The sequence below is a fragment of the Oryctolagus cuniculus genome, chromosome 18 (assembly GCF_051225735.1).
Source record: "Oryctolagus cuniculus isolate XC-2025 breed Fujian yellow rabbit chromosome 18, ASM5122573v1, whole genome shotgun sequence".
Taxonomy (NCBI): Eukaryota; Metazoa; Chordata; class Mammalia; order Lagomorpha; family Leporidae; genus Oryctolagus; species Oryctolagus cuniculus.
The window spans coordinates 60,517,530-60,537,891 of NC_142884.1; the positions used below are offsets into that span (position 1 = coordinate 60,517,530).

The 20,362-nt window shown below is 61.0% G+C and overlaps 3 protein-coding genes across 11 annotated transcripts; 1 reads left to right on the plus strand and 2 right to left on the minus strand.

Annotated features, from left to right (window-relative positions):
- The first annotated feature begins 46 nt into the window (after positions 1 to 46).
- Positions 47 to 3,981, plus strand: NOL3 (nucleolar protein 3). Of its 2 annotated transcripts, none has more exons than XM_008257436.5 (4): positions 47 to 331; positions 2,521 to 2,823; positions 2,974 to 3,309; positions 3,411 to 3,981. In XM_008257436.5, exons 2-4 carry the CDS (start codon positions 2,529 to 2,531, stop codon positions 3,416 to 3,418), a joined length of 639 nt encoding a protein of 212 aa, XP_008255658.3. In that variant the 5' UTR covers positions 47 to 331; positions 2,521 to 2,528; the 3' UTR covers positions 3,419 to 3,981. The 2 variants fall into 2 exon arrangements, with proteins under 2 accessions (XP_008255658.3, XP_002711697.3); XM_002711651.6 differs by having other exon boundaries at positions 92 to 424.
- MATCAP1 (microtubule associated tyrosine carboxypeptidase 1) lies at positions 3,863 to 12,572 on the minus strand. Of its 3 annotated transcripts, none has more exons than XM_051847186.3 (7): positions 12,439 to 12,572; positions 8,042 to 8,667; positions 7,817 to 7,960; positions 7,427 to 7,559; positions 6,310 to 6,615; positions 6,128 to 6,225; positions 3,863 to 5,181 (listed from the first exon to the last, which is right to left on the minus strand). In XM_051847186.3, the coding sequence occupies exons 2-7, from the start codon at positions 8,609 to 8,611 to the stop codon at positions 5,017 to 5,019; spliced, it is 1,416 nt and encodes a 471-aa protein (XP_051703146.3). In that variant the 5' UTR covers positions 8,612 to 8,667; positions 12,439 to 12,572; the 3' UTR covers positions 3,863 to 5,016. The 3 variants fall into 3 exon arrangements, with proteins under 3 accessions (XP_051703146.3, XP_051703145.3, XP_089176354.1); XM_051847185.3 differs by lacking the exon at positions 12,439 to 12,572 and adding an exon at positions 11,814 to 11,952; XM_089320228.1 differs by lacking the exon at positions 12,439 to 12,572 and adding an exon at positions 9,216 to 9,389.
- A 272-nt stretch (positions 12,573 to 12,844) lies between these two features.
- EXOC3L1 (exocyst complex component 3 like 1) lies at positions 12,845 to 18,541 on the minus strand. Of its 6 annotated transcripts, none has more exons than XM_089320220.1 (14): positions 18,375 to 18,541; positions 18,030 to 18,102; positions 17,667 to 17,842; positions 17,371 to 17,590; positions 15,571 to 16,183; positions 15,374 to 15,491; positions 15,139 to 15,264; positions 14,959 to 15,059; positions 14,686 to 14,796; positions 13,856 to 13,985; positions 13,604 to 13,726; positions 13,367 to 13,519; positions 13,169 to 13,293; positions 12,845 to 13,077 (listed from the first exon to the last, which is right to left on the minus strand). In XM_089320220.1, the coding sequence occupies exons 2-14, from the start codon at positions 18,073 to 18,075 to the stop codon at positions 12,888 to 12,890; spliced, it is 2,232 nt and encodes a 743-aa protein (XP_089176346.1). In that variant the 5' UTR covers positions 18,076 to 18,102; positions 18,375 to 18,541; the 3' UTR covers positions 12,845 to 12,887. The 6 variants fall into 6 exon arrangements, with proteins under 6 accessions (XP_089176346.1, XP_089176344.1, XP_089176345.1 ...); XM_089320218.1 differs by having other exon boundaries at positions 13,367 to 13,522; positions 18,375 to 18,530; XM_089320219.1 differs by having other exon boundaries at positions 13,367 to 13,522; positions 18,030 to 18,181; positions 18,375 to 18,513.
- Positions 18,542 to 20,362: the final 1,821 nt, after the last annotated feature.

Here is a 20,362-nt window from a genome sequence, read left to right on the forward strand (position 1 = left end):
CGGGGCAAGGACGCCCCCGCCCCCCGCCATTCCCGGCAGCCCCGGCCGTCCCGCCCCCGTCGCAGCTGTTGCTCCCACCCCCACCCCGCCCGGCCCTTTCTGCACCGTCATCTCCCGCCCCGCCGAGGCCCGACCCGTGAGCGGGGCCGCCCGTAGCGGACCGGACTCGGAGCCCCGCTCCTCCCGGCTGGGGGCGGGAAGGGAAACAGATTGGGCGGAACCAGCCTCACCACCCGCAGCCGCGCACGAAGGTGGTCTGTGAGCCCCGCCCCGCCCCGCCGCAGGACTCGGCGGCTCCGGCGCTGGGCGCTGGGCGCTGGGCGCTGGGGAGGTAAGGGCAGCTGGGCGGTCGCACATGCGCAAAGGCGCCCGCTGTTTCCCACGACCTCCGGCTGCCTAGCAGAAGAGCCGGAGGGTGCAGCAGGTGGGGATGGGGAGTGGGGGGAGGGCGGGAGCCAGCTTCACGTCTCGCCGCCTGGTGCCTTGGGAAGCATCTGGCCTCTGACCCCTGCCTTAACTTCGGGGTTCACCTTAGAGCTGTGAGCGCTGCTGGCTCTCCGCTCCGCACGCCCTGCACGCACAGGGCTGGTCTCGGGGAAATGAGGTTAACATGAAGCAAGTTAGAGAGGAGGGAGACAGGAGGACTGGGCGACGCAATCTGCGCACCCCTCCGTGTTACCCAGAATAAGTGCTGCTCCGCTCTCCCTCCCGGTGCCCGCCGTTGGCCGACCGTCCGAAAGCCGCGTTTTCGCAGCGCAGGGATGTTAGTTAAGGTCAGGAGTGCGGGTATGCCTTGCTCACTGGGATACCCGGAAGAAGGAACTACCTTGGGACACTCTGGCATTGGAGTGGACAAGGGAATATTTGAGTCTTGGGAGAAGTGGAGGGAGGGGAAGGGCACGCCAGGCTTGGGGAACAGCATCAGCAAAGGCTCAGAGGTGCCCGGGACATAGTGACACCACTCTGCCTGGCCGAATGGTGAAGGGAAATGAGGAAGGACCTGGCCGTCAGGGCTGAGGGAGGTGGCTACAGTAGCCAGAGCAGGTAGCCTGGGTTCTCTGTGGTGGGCAGCTGGCAGCAAGCGATCTCACTATTGTGCAGGCTGAAGCGATACATTCTAGTCCTCCACACAGTCTCTCTCTAAGCTGGGACAATAAGCCCTCCCCCAGAGGGTTGTCAGTCACTGTGTTGTGTGGGTGGTGGGATGGAGGGGGCGGGGCGTTACAGATGAGCTCCACTGGCAGGAGCTGAGGGAGGCTGAGACACGGGGCAGAATCTGTCACAGATGTGGCAGGCAGGGAGAGGCAGGGGGTAGTTCTGGTGCCCGCTCACTTGGTGGCAAGAGCTGACCCTCACACGTGGGAGTGGGGGCAGGAGGCCGGGGAGAGTGTGAGCGCACACCAGGAGAGGCAGGACGAGGGCGAGGACTAAATCCCCTCTCCCAGAGGATGCCCAGCCTCATGGAGCCCGCAGCGGATGAGGGTCACCAAGGGAAGACGTGATACCAGGGGCGTTGCTGCATGAGCAGAGCCAAGGCAGAGGGATGGGCTGAGGCAGGGAGCCGGCCGAGGCTGACCTCTTGGCCTCTTAAGTGCCCAGGGCCTTGCTAGCTGAGCCCAGCCACCTGAGGGGATTTGGCAATAAATGCACGAAGCATCCATGCATTAATTTCCACTGAATACCTACTGTTTCGTAGAGACACTGTCACAATGAGGAGTTCCCTTGGAGAAAAAAAAAATGATGGTCTGGCAAGAAGTCACGGGTAGCTTTCCTGGGCTGGGCCTTAGGAACTTAGTATCAAGCAAGAAGAGATGGCTGTGAGTCCTGCCCAGGCCCGAAGGGAGACTGCCGGGTCTCAGATGAAGTCAGATACTGGTGGAGAAGATTCAGGTAGCTCTGCCCAGGTGCCAGGGAGCCAGGAAGGGCCATGCAACCAAGCAGGGGTTGCAACAAGGTGGGGGTGGCGGTGAGGGGACAGGGGCAGGGACTGTCCTGGGAAGTTGGACCTCAGGGTCAGGGCAAGGTGATAGCAGCAGGCAGGGCCCTCAGCTCCTTGTTCTGTGGATGCCCAGGGGACCGGAGCAGGTAGTACGGAGGCAGGGAGCCCCGTCCAGGGTTCTGCAGGGTCCCGGTAGGACTAAGGGGCGCCACGGTGAGAGAACCACTCAGGAGACGGATGGGAGGGGCCCTGAGTGTGGTTCGGCTGTGGGGCATCCGGTTTATCTTCCCGTTGAGGCGGGGAGCAGCTTTGGGAAAGAAAAAGGCTCAAGAGGATAAGCTGTGACGGCACCTGCAAGCCCCGGGCTCAGGCGGGGAGGGCCCAGAGCTGACGTGAGGGGAAGGAGGAGCCTGGGAAGGAGACTGGACAGCCGCGGTCGGAGACGCAGGAGGACAGGTTCGGGCGGGGTCGTGCAGGTCCTGCGTGGTGCAGCCGTCACAGCCACGGGTACCTAGCGGGGCTCTGGGAGCGCAGCCAGCGCAGAACAGCCCCGGCCCTCACTACGTCTCTCCTTCACACAGCCCGGACGATGGGCAACGCGCAGGAGAGGCCGTCGGAGACCATCGACCGCGAGCGGAAGCGCCTGGTGGAGACGCTGCAGGCGGACTCGGGGCTGCTGCTGGACGCGCTGCTGGCGCGGGGCGTGCTCAACGGGCCCGAGTACGAGGCGTTGGACGCCCTGCCAGACGCCGAGCGCAGGGTGCGCCGCCTGCTTCTACTGGTGCAGAGCAAGGGCGAGGCCGCCTGCCAGGAGCTGCTGCGCTGTGCCCAGCAAACCGCGCGCGCGCCCGACCCGGCCTGGGACTGGCAGCACGTGGGGCCCGGTGAGCGCGCGTCGGGTGGGGTCCAGATGGCGGGGGCGTGACTCGGGGCGGGGACAGGCTAATTGGAGGGCGGAGTTGTTATTTTCCCAAGAAGCCTGAGCTGAGGTGACTGCAGAGAAGTCAATTGAGACCCTCCCACTTCCGCCCCAGGCTACCGGGACCGCAGCTATGACCCCCCGTGCCCCGGACACTGGACGCCTGAGGCACCTGGTTCCGGCACCCTATGCCCTGGGCTACCTGGAGCTTCAGACCACGACGAGGCAGGGGGTCCTGAAGGATCGGAGGCCGTGCAATCCGGGACCCCAGAGGAGCCAGAGCTAGAAGCTGAAGGAGCTGAACAGGATCTGGAACCAGAGCCAGAGCCAGAGCCGGAACTGGAAGTGGATCCAGAGCCCGAGCCTGAGCCCGAGCCCGAGCCTGAGCCCGAGCCCGAGCCCGAGCCCGAGCCCGAACCCGAGCCCGAGCCGGAGGCCGATGAGTCTGAAGGTGTGAGATCACGCAAACCCGTGCAGGCTAGGAGGGCGGGCGTGGCCTGGGAGCAGGAGCGGGAGCCCCGGCTTACTGACCACTATCCCCTTCACTTCTAGATTCCTGAGGGCCAGAGCTTTCCCCACCCAGGCCTGTGCTGGATGGGGCCTGGGATCCTGCCGGCCGGATGGAATGCCTGCCCCCAAGGCTGGCCTAACACAGCTGCAAGTGAATAAACTCCAGACAGTCGGCCTGGCCTGGGCTCTCTCCACGACTGCGCTGTTTGCCCAGGCACTGAGGGCAGGTGGCATGCAGCCCTGAGTCCCATGATCCGGACAGCCCATGCCCCACCACCTCCTCATGGCCCATGTCACAGCTCCATTCTTCCCGCAAACTCTTCCCCTCAGGAGCCGGGGAGCCCACCAGGTCCACGCCATGGAAGCCCCGGGCCAGGTGTAGAGAACTTCTGTCCATTTAGAGAGGCTCAGCTCACAGCCTTTGGCAGTGAAATCAGAAGAGGTAGACAGCAAAGAACCTGGAGTTAGACAGAGGCCACACGCAACATTGTAACTGCTGTTTAATGGTTTTAATGGTTTCCCTCTGAAATGGGAGCTGGGAGAGGGTTCTAACGGGTAACTGGTATACAGCACTCCGTACATATTGCTTAACTAAATGAATGAGGACTTTCCAGTTGTGTGTCTGAATTTTACAGATGGGAAAATTAAAGCCAAGAGTAGGAGTGAGGCTGGGTCAGCGTCGCACAGCTGAGTCCACTGTGAGACTGGAAGCGACAATCACCTCTGCACCTCTCCTGGTCCAGGGCAGGCTCAAGACTTGGGACAACAAACCCTGGGGGCCTGCCCCGCACGCTCCACTGCAGCTGTTCCCAGGGTATGCCAACCTCTGCCACAGGCCAGCTGTGACAATGTGGGCAAAGACAGCAACAGCAGAGGCTGTGGAGGGGGTGGGGGTGGGGCTAGCAGAGTTCCTGGGCTGGACTCACAGTGCCAGGAGCTCAGTGTGTGTGTGTGTGTGTGTGTGTGTGTGTGTGTGTGAAACGAGAGTGGAGCTAGAACAATCCGTGCCTGCCAGCAGTGTCGAGTTGCTGCCTCCCAGACGCAGGAAGTAGACACATAAATATGGGATAAATACATGAGCAGAGAGGCAAAATGCTGGAAAGCAAACCCCAGCCCAGGTGGTTCTCCACTACCAGGACCCCTGCCCTCTGAGCCCGTGAGAAAGCCAGGCTCAGACAGTCACTGCAGGAGAAGGGATCCCAGCCCCTACCAGGACCCAGTGAGAGGTAGACAGCATGGATGCTGGAGGAGCACCAAGGGGCCAGGTGGGGGAAGGGAGAGACTGGACCAGACGCCTAAAACTATCTCATGCATGGACAAGTTTCTACCCCCAGGTCACCCCACATTCCCATCACGGCTCAGCTTCTTCCCGCCCCCAGGCTCCCCCTCTGCTCGACAGAGAGCTAGAGGCAAGAGGGCAGCTTAGGGGTTGCGGGGGCTGCTGCCGGGCCCTGGGCCCCCGGGAGGCAAACAGTGGACACAAACCCGCTGATGTTGCTGCTGCTTTTCCCCGGATGTCTCCCACCTCCCCCAGTGCCCCTAAGAAACACCGGGCCGTGAAAGCACAGAGCAGAGTGCTTCATGTTCTGGGAGCTGATCTGCAGTCCTCTGTCCAGGGCCGCTACCTGTGGCTGGCCCCCAGCCAGCATCAATCAGGCAGCAGGCGGCCCAGCTCTGCCTCGTCCAGCCGGTTGGTGGCCATGATGTGCTCCAGCTGCTGCCGGTAGCGTGCCAAGTCCTGCATGAAGTGGGGCACCCGGGTGTTATCCAGCACTCCATGGGGCCGCAGCTGGTCCACATCCTCATAGGATACCTGGAGGGAGGAAGTGGGCCCCAGGTGCATCTGGCCCTAGCTCAGCATGGGCAGCCCACTGCCCCATCCCCTGCCAGTGCCACAAACTGTAGGCTCAGTCCAGGGTCTGCTCTTCTCCCAACACCTTCTTTTATCATCTATGCCACAGGACCTCACCCCTTCCCCAGCCCAGCTTCTCTTCTCCTGAACACCACCCCCTGCCATACCCAACACCAAACCCTTGGGTGCCAATGTATGCCAGCCCACCCTCTTCACCATCACCCAGGTCAGATTCCAGAGAGGGGGCCTCGACTCCCACCCTCCCACTCAGGTTATACACTGAGTTAAAAACATCTGCTCTCTGAAAAGCTGCCCCCTTCCTCTCTCATTGCATGGCCACTGCCAGGGGTAGGCCAGACCACCACAGGCCAGGCCTCCTCCTGCTGCCCCCACGCCCACTTCCCTAGGCCTCTCCAATCCACAGTCCCTGATATCCAGGGGGAGCCTTTTGTGGGGGTTGTTAGTAGCTTTCTGGTCCCCCCCCCAAAAAAAAGAAAAAACCTTTTAGTTAAGAAACACAAACTTCATGCACTCAGGGAGAGCCTTTTAAAGCTAACATCTGTGCTACCCGCTTTGCTTAAAGCTCTTCCAACTCCCCGTGGCTTCCAATGGGATCCACTTGCCTCATTCTGGAACGTCTGCCCTTCTGGCACAAGTGTCCAAGGCATTTCTCCAGCCTCCCTCCCCAGGCCTGCCTGGCCTGCTCACCTCCTTTGAAAAGCAGGAACTGCACACACACCTGCAGGCTTGGCTCTAGTACCTGCTTTGACTGCCAGGTTGTCATTCCATCTCCTCCGCCCAGCTCCTCCGTCCCCCCTCCAGAAGCCCTGGCACCCAGCCCGCAGCTGGGCAGGAACCGGGCTGAGGGAACCCTGTGGTGGAGGGGAGCGCCAGCGCGGCCCCTCACCTTGCCCAGAGAGGTCAGCAGCGGGAAATCGATGGTCCGCCGGTGCCGCAGAATGCGCACGATGCCGTCCAGGTACACCTGGTCCTTGCTGAAGCAGCCTGTGAGTGCGGGAGGGTGCTGAGTCCTGGCCGCCGACTCCCGCCTCGCGCCCCGCGTGTCCGCTCAGCCTCTTCCCCGCCTACCTGGCTTCGAGGTGTCCGTCTGGCCCCGCTTGGCTCGCACGCAGTACTCCCAGCGCACGTCCGCGTCCTGCACGTAGCGCGCCAGGTCCTGGAAGAGCTGGCGGAAGGACATGTGCTCGGCGCGGTGGATGGTGTAGTAGAGCAGCGCCGCGCGCCACAGGAACGGCTGCTTGCGGAACAGCACGCTGTGCAGGCTGGCCAGGCCCTCCTCGGTGGGGTTGGCCGGCCGCAGCCCGTACCGCAGCCGGCCCTCAGCGCTGTGCCACGGCTGCTGCGCGTTGTTCACGCCCCGCAGGTAGTGGGTGCCTGCAGGGAGGGCCGGGGGAGGCAGCGCTGGGCGGGGAGGCCAGGGCACTCAGCTGGCCCGGCCTCTGGCGGTGATGCCTGTGTCCACACGTGCCCCAGCTCAGGCCCTAGCACAAGGGCTTCTGCGGCCCCAGAAGAGCCCTACTCGCCCAGACCTGGCCAGTGTGAAGACCCTCCTCGGGTGAACTCGCACGGGGACCCAGGGAGTGCCGGCCACACACACGCCCCGTCGTCCGCTGGATATAAGGCACACACACACACCACGCCCGGACACACACATCTCGCCCCGTGTACACAGCATTTTGACAGTCACACTGAAAGCCCCAGCTTAAACCTCTTGCCCACAGCAACACAATTCTTGCCAAGGAGGGACAGATAGAAACAGAGATTAGTGAGCGTCTTGCTCCTCTCTGCCCAGCCTGGCCGACGCCCTCCTAAACTGGGCTCAGTGTGTCCTCCGGCCAATTCTATTCCCAGGATCTGGCCTTCCAACCACCCTGGCGTTCCCAGAGCGCTGCCTGGACTGGAAGGACCCTCGGCGTTCTCCCTATGGCCTTTCAGGACCTCAGCAGCCTTGCTTCCACGGTTTAGGGAAACCAGAGAGGGAGGCGAGAGAGAAAAAGATCCCCAAAAGGAGCCAAGAGTTGAAGGTGAGCACACACGGTGTGCAGGCACAATTCTGGACTACCTCTGCGAGAGAGGGGAGGCAGTTTCTCGGAGGGAGTGGAGAGAAACAAAGGGGGGGTTACTGGGCCCCTCACCGCCCAGCCCCCCTCATCCCCACCCAACTCCCGCCTACCCACGTGCTGACCTATTTCATGCCGCAGCATGCCCTCCAACCAATACTGGCGGGCTCCAGTCAGGTTGATGGCCAGTGTGGGTCGACTGTTCTCCACCATCATCACGGCCTGGGACAGCAGGTCCTCACTCAGCTGCACCACGACCTGCAGGCAGCAGAGCTTAGAGCCATGGCCGCCAGCCCTGGAGCTGTGCGGGTGGGCCCACAGATGCCACAGCGCAGCCAGGCCGTCCCCACCCCCATCCCACCACCGGCTGCCAGCTGCCACCCAACTAGGGCAAGGGCAGTGGGGTTGTCTGGGGTCATCTTCTGGGGAGGTATGAAGCAGGGTCTGGGACCAGCCACCAGGCAGCCTGGTGTGGGGCACGCAGAGGCGGGGCTGTGCAGGCAGGGCAGGCTCACCTCCCCAACGCAGCCCTCCTTCTGCATGTATTTGCGCACAATGGACCAAATCTGGCACTTGGTCAGCAGCTGGCCCCCAGTGGCAGCCTCAAAGTGTTCATAGGTGCCAAACTTCTCCAGGACAGCCTCGATGATGCCAACTGCCTGTACACAGGTGACAGTGGCTGGTCAGGTGGGGGCCCTTGAGTACTCAGGGCTGGGGGGAGATGGCCAGGCTAAACTGACCTGATGGATGAACTGTCCAGAGGCCTCACAATATTTCTCCAGCACAGCCGTGGGCATGGGCTCCTGATACTCAAACTGTGGGTTATAGGTGTAATGGGACTGGAAGAACTTGTCCCGCTCGCGGTCCATGTTGGTTGGTCGCAGGGCCACCAGCATGCAGGGGCTCTTGCTGGCCCCATTGCCCGCGTTCCTCTGAGTCTTAGCGATGTGAGGCAAGGAAGCCGCAGGCCGTAGGGCGCCCCAACTGGAGTCCCGGCTCCGCCTAGCTGGGGCCTGTCCCTGGGTGCCACGTCCCTGCCGGCCAGTACTATTTATGGAGTGGGTGCTCTCACTTCGACACATGTGGCTGCGGTGGCCCAAGGGCAGCTTTGAGAAGGGCTGCCGCTTAGACTGGGGCTGTAGTGCTGAGGGGACTGCCAGAGCCAGGGGCAAGGCCAGGGACTGAGGCCAGGGGTACAGGGACGGCCCATCTCTGTCTGAGGGCTTCAGCCTAGGCCGCAGTGACGAGGGACTGGCTCGGGGGCTGGGGGGTGCCTGCTCATACACCTGAGCCCCTGAGTCCAGCACCATTCTGTCCTGGAGGTCACATCCAGCCGGGCTGCTCCAGCTCCCCACTGTGTCAGCCTCTAGAGAACAAAAGCGGACGCAAAGACCAGCATGAGTGGGTGTGGCCAGCAGCCCAGCAGGCCCTGTGTGTCACACTGCCGCTGCTCCAGCCTTGCTCAGCCCAGAGTCTGGGCAGCCAGGGGTCTGGGTAGCTGACGCCCTCACCTGCACCCCAGCGTCCATTTCCTCCAGCAAGCCTCCCCCCAACTAGGCTAGGCTCAGCACCCCTCCCCCCCAACTAGGCTGGGCTCTGGGAAAGCAAGAGGAGGAATCTCACACCCACCAAATGATGGGTCCTGGAATCCCCTCAGCCTGAGCTCCGGGGAGCAAGGACAGAGCCCCTTCCCAGGATTCTAATCTCTGTGTTCAGCATTCACCCAGCCTATAAACTGCTACAGCGTAGCCTCGGCTGCCTGGGTGGACCAAGCTGATGGGGCCTCTGGGGCTGCCTTCTGCCTACAGCATCCTCTCAGTCCCACCCCACCCACTGGCTCCACCCACGTCCTCCTGCCCATTTGCCCTTAGTCAGTTTGAGTGCCTGAGTATGCCTGGCCTGTGCTGGCCCTACCTGGAACGCCCTGTCTCCACTGGGCCATCTGTTCAAATACAACTTAGAATCTGTTTGTTGGGGAAGCAGAGAGAAATTTCAGCAAATCCAAGCTAACCCCTGACCCAGGCCCTGTCTGCAGTATCTTCCCAGAGGTCACCCGAGGCTCAGGGCTCAGGCCAATCCAGTCTCTCCCCAGAGAGGCTCCAGCCTGTGGGCTCCCTTGCCTGCTCCGGGACCCAAGTCAGCATTTCTCCTCTCTCCTACATCATCTGTCTTCCTCTCTACTGGATCCTTTCCATGAGGATAAACACAGGCTGTTTGTTTCTCCACCTTAAAAAATAAAACAGAACCACCACTTGAACCTCCACTCGCCTAGCTACAACCCTCCAGATTCTCCCTCCACTGCTCCTCACTGCAGAACAGCACCTTGAATCACCTACACCCAGTCTCCAATTCCTTCTTTCCTGTTCTCTTTTTAAAAGATGTATTTATTTGAAAGGCAGAGGTGCAGAGAGAGAAAAAGAGAGAACCATCTTCTATCTGCTGGGTCACTCCCCAAATGGCCACAATGACTGGAGCTGGGCCAGGCTGAAGCCAGGAGGCTGGAACTCCATCTGGGTCTCTCACATGAGTGGCAGGGGTCCAAGTACTTGGGCCATCCACTGCTGCTTTCCCAGGCACATCAGTAGGGAGCTGAATTGAAAGTGGAATAGCTGGGTCTTGAACTGCACTCATATGGGATGCTAGCATTGCAGGCAGCAGCTTAACCTGCAACACCATACCCCAGCCCCCTGTTCTCTCTTAAATTCACTCCAAACAAGCATAAGTCTCTTGTTCTCCATCAAAATAGATCTGATCGGGCCGGCGCTGTGGCTCAGTGGGTTAACACCCTGGCCTGAAGCACTGGCATCCCATTTGGGCACCCGTTCTAGTCCCAGCTGCTCCACTTCCAGTCCAGCTCTCTGCTATGGCCTGGGAAAGCAGTAGAAGATGGCCCAAGTCCTTGAGCCCCTGCACCCATGTGGGAGACCCGGAAGAAGCTCCTGGCTCCTGGCTTCGGATCAGTGCAGCTCTGGCCATTGTGGCCAATTGGGGAGTGAACCAGCAGATGGAAGACACCTCTCTCTCTGCCTCTCCTCTCTCTGTGTAATTCTGACTTTCAAATAAATAAATAAATCTTAAAAAAAAATAGATCTGATCAAGGCTAGCAATGTGGTGCAGTGGGTTAAGCTGCCACTTGCAACACTGACACCCCATCCTGGAGCACGGGTTCAAGTCCCGGCTGCTCTGCTTCCAAATCCAGCTCCCCGTAATGTTCCCGGGGAGGCAGCAGAAGCTGACCAGGCACATGGGCTGCTGCCAGCCACGTAGGAAACCAGGATGGACTTCTTGGCTCCTGGCTTCAGCCTGCACCAGCCCCAGCCATTTGGGGAGTAAACCAATGGATGGTTCCCCCCTACACCTATCCTCCCTCCTTCACTTCCTCCCCTCCCCATCATTCTACCTTTCAAATAAATGTTTTAAAGATTTATTTATTTTTATTTGAAAGGTAGAGTTACAGGCAGAGAGAGAGAGAGAGGTTCTCCATCCACTAGTTCAATCCCCAAATGGCTGCAACGGCTGTAGCTTGGCCGATCTGAAGCCTGGGGCCAGGAGCTTCTTCTGGGTCTCCCACATGGGTGCAGGGGCCCAAGGACTTGGGCCATCTTCTACTGCTTTTCCAGGCCATAGCAGAGAGCTGGATAGGAAGAGGAACAGCCAGGACTAGAACCAGCACCCATACGGGATGCCGGCACTGCAGACAGAAGCTTTTACCCGCCGCGCCATAGCACTGGCCCCCAGTAAATCATTTTTTAAAACACCTATCTGAACAAGGTCACTGCTGGTGCTCACATTGACCAGCAGCACCTGACACAGCTATCACTTTATCCTTCTGACTTTCCCAACACACTCCCACTTAGTTCTCCTACTTCCCCGGCATTCCTTCCTGGTCTTCCCTGCTGGCCATCCCATCCCCCCAATCTCTTAACTCGGTAAAGCCTCGGGGCTTGTCCTGGGGGACTTCTCTCCATCTGTGCTCATGCCTCAGTGGGTCATACACTCTCCGGGTTCACAACGCACCAGCTCCCACTCCTGCCATAAACTTCAGACCAGCGTCGCCAGTTCCAATGCAGCAGCTTTACTCGACTGCTCAAACACGCGCCCTGTGTGAAACCCACCCCGCCTTCCTCCACAACAGCACGGGTCACGCACTTCCCTCAAATCTCTACACAAGTACCGCGTTACTGGAAAAGCGTCTGCAACACAGCTCCTACGAAACGCAAAGCCTCCCCCGCGCCCCGCCACGGTTCTCACCCTCTGAAGTTGAATGCAAGAGCCCTTCTCCTGCTCAGAACTAGAACTGTTCCTTCTCTGGGCTTTGCATCCCCAACCGGAACCGACCTCCCCCCAGCCACTGCCCTCCACTCCGCCGGTGGCCAGCTGCTGCAAGATTCCTGGCCCCAGGTTTCACTCACTCCCCTCAACTAACTACACTGTTCTGCACTCCCTCCTCACTGGTCTTGGGCCACTCCCTGGGCCAGTCTCCGCCATCTCCCCGTCTTTCTTCCAACCTACCTCCTTGCGATCGCCAGAATGCGACTGTTTCTTTCACATCTCAGGTGCTTCCGCCAAGAATGCCCTCGCAATGTCTGCCTGAAGCCAACACTCAACCATTCTTCAGGGCTTGGTTTAGGCCTCCCCTCCTCCGGGAAGGCTGCCCGGCGCCCAGAGGGTCCTAGTGCCTTGGCGGCTTCTTTAGCACCCTAGGGTGTCACTGTCAGAGCCTAGGTCTGTGCGCCCCCCACCGTCCCCCGAACTTCCCGAGGGCAGCGACGCGTCGGGTTCACCTCCAGTTCCAAGCAGCCAGCACGAGATGCAGAATGAATGGAGGCTGGATGGAAGGGGAGGAGCCCGCGACTGCTGAAGGCGGGGTCCGGTGACAAGAGAGAGGGTGTGGCCTGCGCCAATAAGAAATCCCGGGAGAAGATAACGTGGCAGAAGAGCCAATGAAGACCGAAAGATCGAGGGGGGCCGGGACCTGTAGCCAATAAACGGCGGAGGAGAGAACGAAGGGCGTGCCCAATGGAGGGTGGGGCCAGAAGACAATGGCGAGGGGCTTCTCCGGTAGAGGAGGAGGGGTAGCGCGCCGCGCATTGTCTTGGCCTTTCCTGGGGGTTCTGTCCGCGTGCCGCGCCCCCACCTGTTCGCTTCGCCTCGGGCCGCCCGCCGTTCCGCTTCTCAACGCCGGCCGCTCGCCGCCCAGCCCGCGGGAGCCGACGCAGGCGACGCACACACTCGGGCGCGCGCGCGCTCTTACGAAGGCGAGTGGGTTCGCGTCAGACTGCGCGCCAGCGCGCGCCCGAGACCACCGCGGGTGGAGCCTGGCGGGGCTCGGGGGCGGAGTCCAGGGCCGCCGAGCCCCTGGCCCACCGTCTCCGCGCGGCGGCGCGGGGGTGGGACCCACACGGAGGAGCGGAGTCTGAGCCCACGCGGCGCTCCGGCGTGCGAGGACTGGAGCCAGGACACCTCAGACGTGGACACCCTAACCCCAGCGGGCACCTGTATTTGCTCCCCACTTCCCCAACACAGATTGCAGGCATACGGGGGAGGGGGCATGGATTTCTTTATTCTGCAGGCTGACCAGCGGCGTCAGGCGCAGGGCCCCGAGGGGAGGCAGGAAGATGCGGAGGGCGTGGGCGCTGGCACGAGGCTGAAGAGGGCCCGGCGGCCCGTGGGGGGCGAGGGCGGCGGGCCCGCCTGCAGGGAGCTGAGCGCGGCCTGGCGCTGCTCCCGGGAGACGTCCCCGCGCAGATCCAAGAGGGCAGAGACGTGGTCCTCGCTGCGGGGGCGCCGGGAAGGTGCGTCAGCCCCACCCGGTCCCCCCACCCCACCCTGAGCGCCTCCTCCCTCCCCGCCCGCCGCCCCCGCACCTCACGTCGGGAAATTGCTGCCGCAGGCCAGCCACCTCGAGGCCGAGTAGTGCGGGGTCGCGGAGGCTCAGCAGCTCCCTCAGCGCGAGCAGCACCGGCGCGCAGTGCGCGCTCTCCTCCAGGCCCTGCGCACGTCGGCATAGGGTTCGGCCCTGGCCCTCGGCCCCCGGCCCCTCCGCCCGCCCCACAAGCTCTTACCAGACCCAGGAACAGCTCGCGGAGCTGGGCGGCGTCGTGCTGCAGGCGTTCGGCCGCCTGGGCCCGCTGTTCGGCGCCGCGGCACACGAGGCGGCCCTGCATTAGCGCGCGCAGGTACTGCAGCACCACGGCGCGCTCCACCTCGGCCAGCAGCTGCTGCGGGCAAGGCGATCGCGTGGGTGCAGGTCACCTTTCTCCTGCGCGATGCCCCTGTCCCACTTTTCTCCCCCGACGCACCTGCACCGCTGGGTTCCGCACGCGCCAGAAGTCCCGGCAGAAGTGCGCCGTGCGCTCACACACGCCGTCCAGCAGCTCCGAGCTCGACAGCCACTGGCGCGAGGGCAGAGCCGCGAACAGGGGCTGCGGGGGGCGGGGGGCGGAGGTGGGGCTGGAAAAATGACCCAGACCCAGGCACTCCCCGCAGAGAACCACGCACCTACGCTGTTTCTTCACTGCCAACCTCATCCCGAGACCCCAAGGGAGCCTCACCTGGAGCTCCACCAACAGCGCCTCCAACACCAGGCGACAGATCCTCCTCTGCAGCTCGTCCAGCGCGGCTTCTACCGGAGCCAAGGCTCCCGGAGCCGCCCCGTCGGGCTGTAGCACCGACACCGAGGAGCTGGACAGACCAAAAATTCGCTTCAGGACCAAGGCCAAGGCCCGCACGGCCCTCCGCAGTCCGGCCTCTCGGGCGCCACCTCGTGGCAGGAGTGTGTGGCTGTTCCCACTCCTGGGAAAGTCTTGAGATGCGGATTAAAGCTGGGGGCGGGGGCGGAGGGCTCTCTGTGACCTAGAAGAAGGGACACAGCCCAGCGGAACCTGCCTCTGTGTGGCCTTGAACAAGTTACTCTTTAGATTTCTGTTTCCTTGTCCGTCGGGGGAGGGAGTTCATCTCAGCCAGGAGGGAATAAAAAACCATTATCGCCTGTGCTCCATGCCCTCATCCAAGAGGAAGAGAATTTTTGGTTTTGCGCACAGCTGTGACCCTAGACACTACTTGGCACCGAGTGGGGGCTTTGATAAATATTTGCTGAGCGGATAAATGAATAATTGGCACCCATCCCAGGGTCTGGGGTACAGACGTCACATCCACTATCTCGTGTGATTCTCAGAACATTCCTTTGTTGCCCACAGAATACTCGCGAGAAAAGTGAGACTCAGAGAGGTTAGGTAACCCACCCAAGGTCACACAGCTCATAATTAGCAGAACTAGGACTGGCACCCCAGAGTTCCGTGAATGTAAAGTTCTGGGTGGCCAGGAGCGGGCTGGGTCCACAGTAGTAGGTACTCAGTAGGGGGTGGGAGGGGCCTTTTGGTACCTGAGTGCTGATTGGTGGTTGAGGGCAGCCAGGAGGTAGGACACGTACTGAGGGGCGGTGGCTTCCCCCCTGAGGTGGTCTCTGGAGAACCGGATGAGAGCGTCGCTGAAGCTGCAAAGGACGGAGTGGCTTCGGTGCTGGCTGCTGCTACTGTGCCCCCCACAACCCCAGGCCTGGGGACTCCTGCCCCTCCTCCACAACGCCCAAGTCCTTTTTTGCCAACACTCTGAGCCCCTGTGGACCCCCTGGGGCAAAGGGCAGGACTGGGCAGACCTCCTTAGGAACACGCCCAGTTCTGACAGCGCCATGCTGTGCACCCGCCGCTGCAGAGACTCGCTGACCAGGCTGCTCACGCGAATGTTCTCATCCAGGATCTACGGGCAGGGAAGGCCGCCATCAGCAACGCTCCTCGCCCTGCCCCCTTGCCCCTGGCCCTGGCTGCCTCCTACCCACCTGCAGCACGATGGCTGGCATTGGTGAGTGGTAAAAGCCAGCCAGGTCTGTGTTGGGCTCCTGCTCCCGGTGCCACTCAGCTACCTCCCCATCCAGCGCCTTCTGCAGCCACTGGATTACATTTGCCTGGGGGAAGGGGTGAGGGACAACAGGGGGTGGCAGGGCACAGACACTCAGCTCTACAGAGAGAGGCCCAAGGCTACTGGGCACTTCCTCTGGATCCACAACTACTTACCTGAACTTGGGCCACAAACGTCGCCTCCAACTGCTCGATGTCCTCCAAGGTCAGCAGGGGCTCCAGCCGGGACACGTCAGCCTCAGGTCCCAGCTCCAGGCCCCCCATCATCTCCTGTCTGGAGACCGGTGGCTCGGCATCATGCTGAGCCCCCAGCCTCGGATCTCCCCACTTCCCACAGCCACAGGGGCACTGACCCCAGGTACACGTGCAGTGCCCAGTGCAGCAAGGCGAAGGCGTCGGCAGCTCCCAGCACAGGCCCTGCAAGGAGTTGCTGCAGGCAGTGGCGCAGGCCGCCGTGCAGGGTGTGGGCCCACAGCTGGACCACGTTGTAGTGTGGCGGGCAGCAGGGTGCGACCAGCGCCTCCGCTGTGGCCAGCTCTGCAGGCAGGGCTACCCGCAGAGCCTCCAGCCACCCTGCTAGGGCCCCTGGCCCAGGTAGCAGAGGCGGTGCAAAATGGGTCTGCTGCAGGCCCTCCTGTAGTGCCCGCAGAAAGCGCTGCCTCCAGTCCCGAGGGGCCTGCCCCGTGCCGGGTACACGCCCAGCCTCCACCTCTGCTACACGCACGGCTGCCACCAGCAGGGCTGGGTTCTCCCGCGCCAGCTGCCCTGCAGCCCCTGCAGCTGCCTCCACAGCCTGGCCCAGGGCCTCCGCCAAGAGGCCCAGCCCCTGGAAGATGGGGAACTCCAGGCCTCCCAGGGATGCCCGCGTCTCCTCCTGCAGCTGCTCCAGCTCCCGCAGGCTCACATATGCCTCCAAGAGTCGTTGGGCATCAATCAGGCTCTGGGTGTGGACCACGGCCGCTGGCACTGATGAGAGAGAAAACGAGACAGCCCCGGGGTTCAGGCCTCCCTGTGCGGTGCGTGTGACATGACACTGAGGTCCTAAGCCAGGGACTGTGTACAAAATAGTTCAAAACCAGGGGCTAGCCCTCTGGTGCAGAGGCTCCGGCTGCCGCTTGGGACACCTGAATCACATATCAGAGTGAAGGCCTGCGTGCTGTTTCCCATCCGGCTCCCTGCTAATGAGCCTGGAAAGCTGCAGATGAAGGCTCAAGTATTTGAGTCCCTGTCATCCATATGGGAGAGCTCCTGGCTCTTGGCTTCCGCCTGGTCCAGCACCAGCTGTTGCACCATTTGGGGAGTGGATCAGCAGATGAAAGCTCGCTCTCTCCCTCTCCCTCTCTTACTCTGCCTTTCAAATACATAAATCCATAAAAATATTTCATTTATTTCAGTACAGTAGAGTGTCAGCCAATCTGAAAAGATCCAGGGAAAGTTCTGGAGACCATATGGATCAGGTGTCCATCCTCCAGCTAAGGGAACACAGAGAAGTTGAGGGCCCTAAAGGGAAGTCAGGAGGAACTCAGAAGCCATGCTGGCGGCTCGTCACCCATCCTGTTAGGGAAGTATATATTAACAACCAGGGCGGGCCCAGCATTGTGGCGCAGTGGAGTAAGCTGCCGCTTCTAATGCCAGTGTCCCATATGGGCACTGGTTTGAGTCCCGGCTGCTCTACTTTCCATCCAGCTCCCTGTTAATGTGCTTGGGAAAGCAGCAGAAGATGACCCAAGGACTCGAGTCCCTGCCAGCCATGTGGGAGACCCAGATGGAGTTCCAGACATTGTAGCCTAGCATTGTAGCCTTTTGGAGATGGAAGATATTCTCTCTCTCTCTCTCTCTCTCTCTCTCTCTCTCTTTCTCTCTTTCTTTCTCTCTGCCTCTGCCTCTCTGTAACCCTGCCTTTCAAATAAATAAATCAATCTTTAAAAACAAAACACAGAGCCTCCTGACTGGGTATTTGTCCTGCTCAACTATCCTGTGCTTGACCACCCTGGGAGAGGCTGACTCTGGCCTGCTTCCTGGGCCATCTGAAGCCTGGGTTACTCTCTGGGAGGTGCCTGGTTGGTCTCTGCATACCGTCTCTTCCCCAGAGCCCCAGAGCCTTGATCAATGTTGGGTGTACATGGACCAACCCGGGGTTCCTGTACACTCACCTGCCTGCAGCCGGGGCAGCAACTGAGACACGACCTGCAGTTGCTTGTGCAGGGAAACCTGCTCCCGCAGGGGCTCGAGGGTCCGTGAGGCTTGGGCCATGTCCTGGAGCAACCCGTGTGCCTGGCTCAGGGCCTCCCGTGTCCCCTGCACAGCCTCAAGGGCCCGCCTCAGCTGCCACATGCCAGTCTGCACACCTTCCAGGTATGACTGTACCGCCGACTGTGGACAGGTGTCAGTGAGGCCTGGCCAGCCCCACAGCCCACCCCTAGCACCGCTACCCTCCCGCCCTGCCCACCTTAATTCGTGCTTCCAGGGAGCAGGTGCGCTGCATCTCGCGGCTACGGTACTGGCCCAGCCTGGCCAGCTGCTCCGGCCGGTAGAAGATGCCGGAGGCCCACTTGAGTGCCGCTCCCCGGGCCAGCTGTTCCGCCCTCTCCTGCTCCGGCCACTCAGGCCCCGGGCAGGAAGAGCCTGGACAGCTGAGTCAGTTAGGGAGGGCCGGCGGGAAGCGGTCGCTGAACCTGCTCCTCAGCCCGCCCCCAGGACTGCGCACCCCTCACTGCCCTATGGAGCTCTAACCAGAGCTGTCAGGGAGGACTCAACCCCATCATCCCCACCACGCCCCCTACCCCCCTTGTCCACCGAGCAGGGCTCATACCTGGGGGAAGGACTGGCTGCATTTGGTCCTTGGCCACTGAGTCCATGGAAGGCCTGGAGGAGCCCGAGCTGAGCTGGGAGGAGGCGCAAGGGTGTGGGGTAGAGCAGGCAGAGTGGGTGCTCCTCAGAGCTGCTGCCTCTGTCTAGGCCCCTCTGGGGAGAACGAGGAAGGTTCTTGCCCTGCCCCCTCAGGAGACAAGAGGGAGGCGTGTGTGATGGGGAGGCACCTGGGAGGCCTCCGCCCGCTGGGTTTCTCAGTGGTGCCGAGGGAGGCGGGTGGGCTCAGATCTCCGCTGAACCCTGTTCCTGCTCTGAGATCCCAAGGACGGTTTGCTGGAGAACTTACCAGACTTGAGCAAGCATCCAGTTCTCCCTCTTCTGCAAACAGCCTTGGCCTTGAGAACGGCCGTCTCCCCCAGCTGAGCCGGGCACTCAGAGCCACCCGGGCACGTAGCAGAATTCCTCTCCCCGAGGAAGCTTCTCTCCCACTTCTCAGCCCAGAATCCCCTTCCTCCCACCAAGCCCCTCCCTCCCCAAGGCAGAAAGGAAGGAAGCCGAGTCTCTGGCACTTTATTCCCAACAGGAAAAAGCATCTGGACTGGGGGGGGGGGGGCGGGCTGGGTGCCACTTCCCTGAGGGGTGGGGGAGGGAGTGTACTCCCTGGGGTCCTTCCTCAAGTATCGCCCAGACCACCCGGGACCTCTGAGTGCTCAGGGCACAGATACGTCCCCCGGGGCTAAGGGTGACGTGTGCAGACGGAAGCAAACATCACAGCTGGGGCCTGGCATTGCTGCGTAGCCTGCATCCCATGGAGGCTGCCCCACTTCTGATCCAGCTGCCTGCTCAGGCGCCTGGTAAGTCTCAGAAGATGGCTCAAGTGCCTGGGCCCCTGCCACCCACCTCGGAGAGCTGGATGAAGCTCCAGGCTCCTGGCTTGCAGCCATTTGGAGAGTGAACCAGCAGATGGGAGATCTCTCTCTCTTTCTCTCTCTCCCTCTCTCACTGTAATTCTACCTTTCAAATAAATAAATAAATCTTTAAAAAGAAAGAAAGAAAGAAAGAAAGAAAGAAAGAAAGAAAGAAAGAAAGAAAGAAAGAAAGAAAGAAAGAAAGAAAAAGCAAACAGCTGATGGGCCCCTCAGAGGAAGGGAGGAAGGGTGTGCTTCTGTAGAGGGTGAGAGGGGCAGGTACTGGGTGTGGGGGCCTGGTGGGTGAGAGCAGGACAGGGCCCTCAAAGCTGTCCACCTTGAGAAGCACAGGAAGCCAGGAGGAGACTACAGGGCATTGATAGCGGGTGGACATTCAGCGCACGAGCCAAACCCACCGTCCAGGAGTTCAGGCCAGAGGTCCCCATTCGCCCGGCCAGCAGGAGTGCCCGCTGCTGCCGCTGCTGCTCTTAGCCAATATTGGAGTGGGCAGACCTGGGCGACCCCACCCCTGGGAGGAGGCACCCCAGAAGGGGAGGTGGGCTGAAGCCTCTGCTGTAACTACCTCTGCCTAGCTGTGCTTGTCTCAGTGTGGGGCCCTCACAGTCAGGGAAATCCCTGTCCCAAAGGCTGTTTCCCAGAGAACCTTGCAGCAACGGTAAAGTCATAAAGCGACAGGGGCAGGTACCCAATGCCTCCCTCTCGCCAGGTGCTGCTGCGGGACTTTACTTACGGGAGAGATGAGTGACACCTCCGCCTTGTCTGAGAAGTGACTCTGGTCCCAAGGCCTCTGAGCGCTGTAGTGTGGAGCTAAGAGCAGGATGATGTTGGGACCAGGGAAGGGGGTGGGGATGGGGAGACACAGACAAAACTAGGTGTAGTGAGTGCCTGCTGTGGGACCAGGACACTGGAGCAGCCTTTAGCAGCAAGTTTGTTAATTTTTTAAAAACTATTTTACTTATTTTCATTTTATTTTGAAGGCAGAGGGAGAGAGAAACAGAGACTTGCATCCGCTGGTTTACTCCCCCAAATGCCCACAACAGCCAGCCTGGGCCAGAATGAAGCCAGGAGCCAGCAATTCCATAAGGGACTCCCACGTGGGTGGCAGGGACCCAAGGACTTGAGCCATTGAGAATCAGGTTGGGAGGAACAGGCTGGGTTTATCAGGTGGTGTGGTATACTTTCCCCCATCTTGGGAATTAGTGGTGTTGGGGCACGTTGGCAAGGAAGGTTCCAGTAGCTTCCCATTCTCTACCGCCGGGACTGCGCGACCTCCACCACATCGTCCCCAGCTTGTTGGTCCATTCTCCCTGGAACACAGGGTTGTTTTCGTCTTCTTGGGCGGCTGGATATTTGTTGATGGTCCCCGAAGTTTTGCGTCCGTGTCCGTAGACAGGAATTGCGACAG

What these genes read in the sequence shown, in the direction of transcription:
- MATCAP1 (XM_089320228.1), bottom strand. Translation starts at nt 9,243, where the DNA reads ATGGCCCAGTGGAGACAGGGCGTTCCAG. An exon ending in AGGAGGGCTGCGTTGGGGAG is followed by an intron (nt 7,560 to 7,816) that starts GTGAGCCTGCCC and finishes TGCTGCCTGCAG; the next exon opens with GTCGTGGTGCAGCTGAGTGA. An exon ending in TGCTGACCTCTCTGGGCAAG is followed by an intron (nt 5,182 to 6,127) that starts GTGAGGGGCCGC and finishes TCCTCCCTCCAG; the next exon opens with GTATCCTATGAGGATGTGGA.
- NOL3 (XM_008257436.5), top strand. Translation starts at nt 2,529, where the DNA reads ATGGGCAACGCGCAGGAGAGGCCGTCGGAGACCATCGACCGCGAGCGG. An exon ending in CTGGCAGCACGTGGGGCCCG is followed by an intron (nt 2,824 to 2,973) that starts GTGAGCGCGCGT and finishes CTTCCGCCCCAG; the next exon opens with GCTACCGGGACCGCAGCTAT.
- EXOC3L1 (XM_089320218.1), bottom strand. Translation starts at nt 18,075, where the DNA reads ATGGACTCAGTGGCCAAGGACCAAATGCAGCCAGTCCTTCCCCCAG. An exon ending in TGCCAGCCATCGTGCTGCAG is followed by an intron (nt 15,060 to 15,138) that starts GTGGGTAGGAGG and finishes CCCTGCCCGTAG; the next exon opens with ATCCTGGATGAGAACATTCG. An exon ending in AACCACCAATCAGCACTCAG is followed by an intron (nt 13,986 to 14,685) that starts GTACCAAAAGGC and finishes TGGTCTGTCCAG; the next exon opens with CTCCTCGGTGTCGGTGCTAC.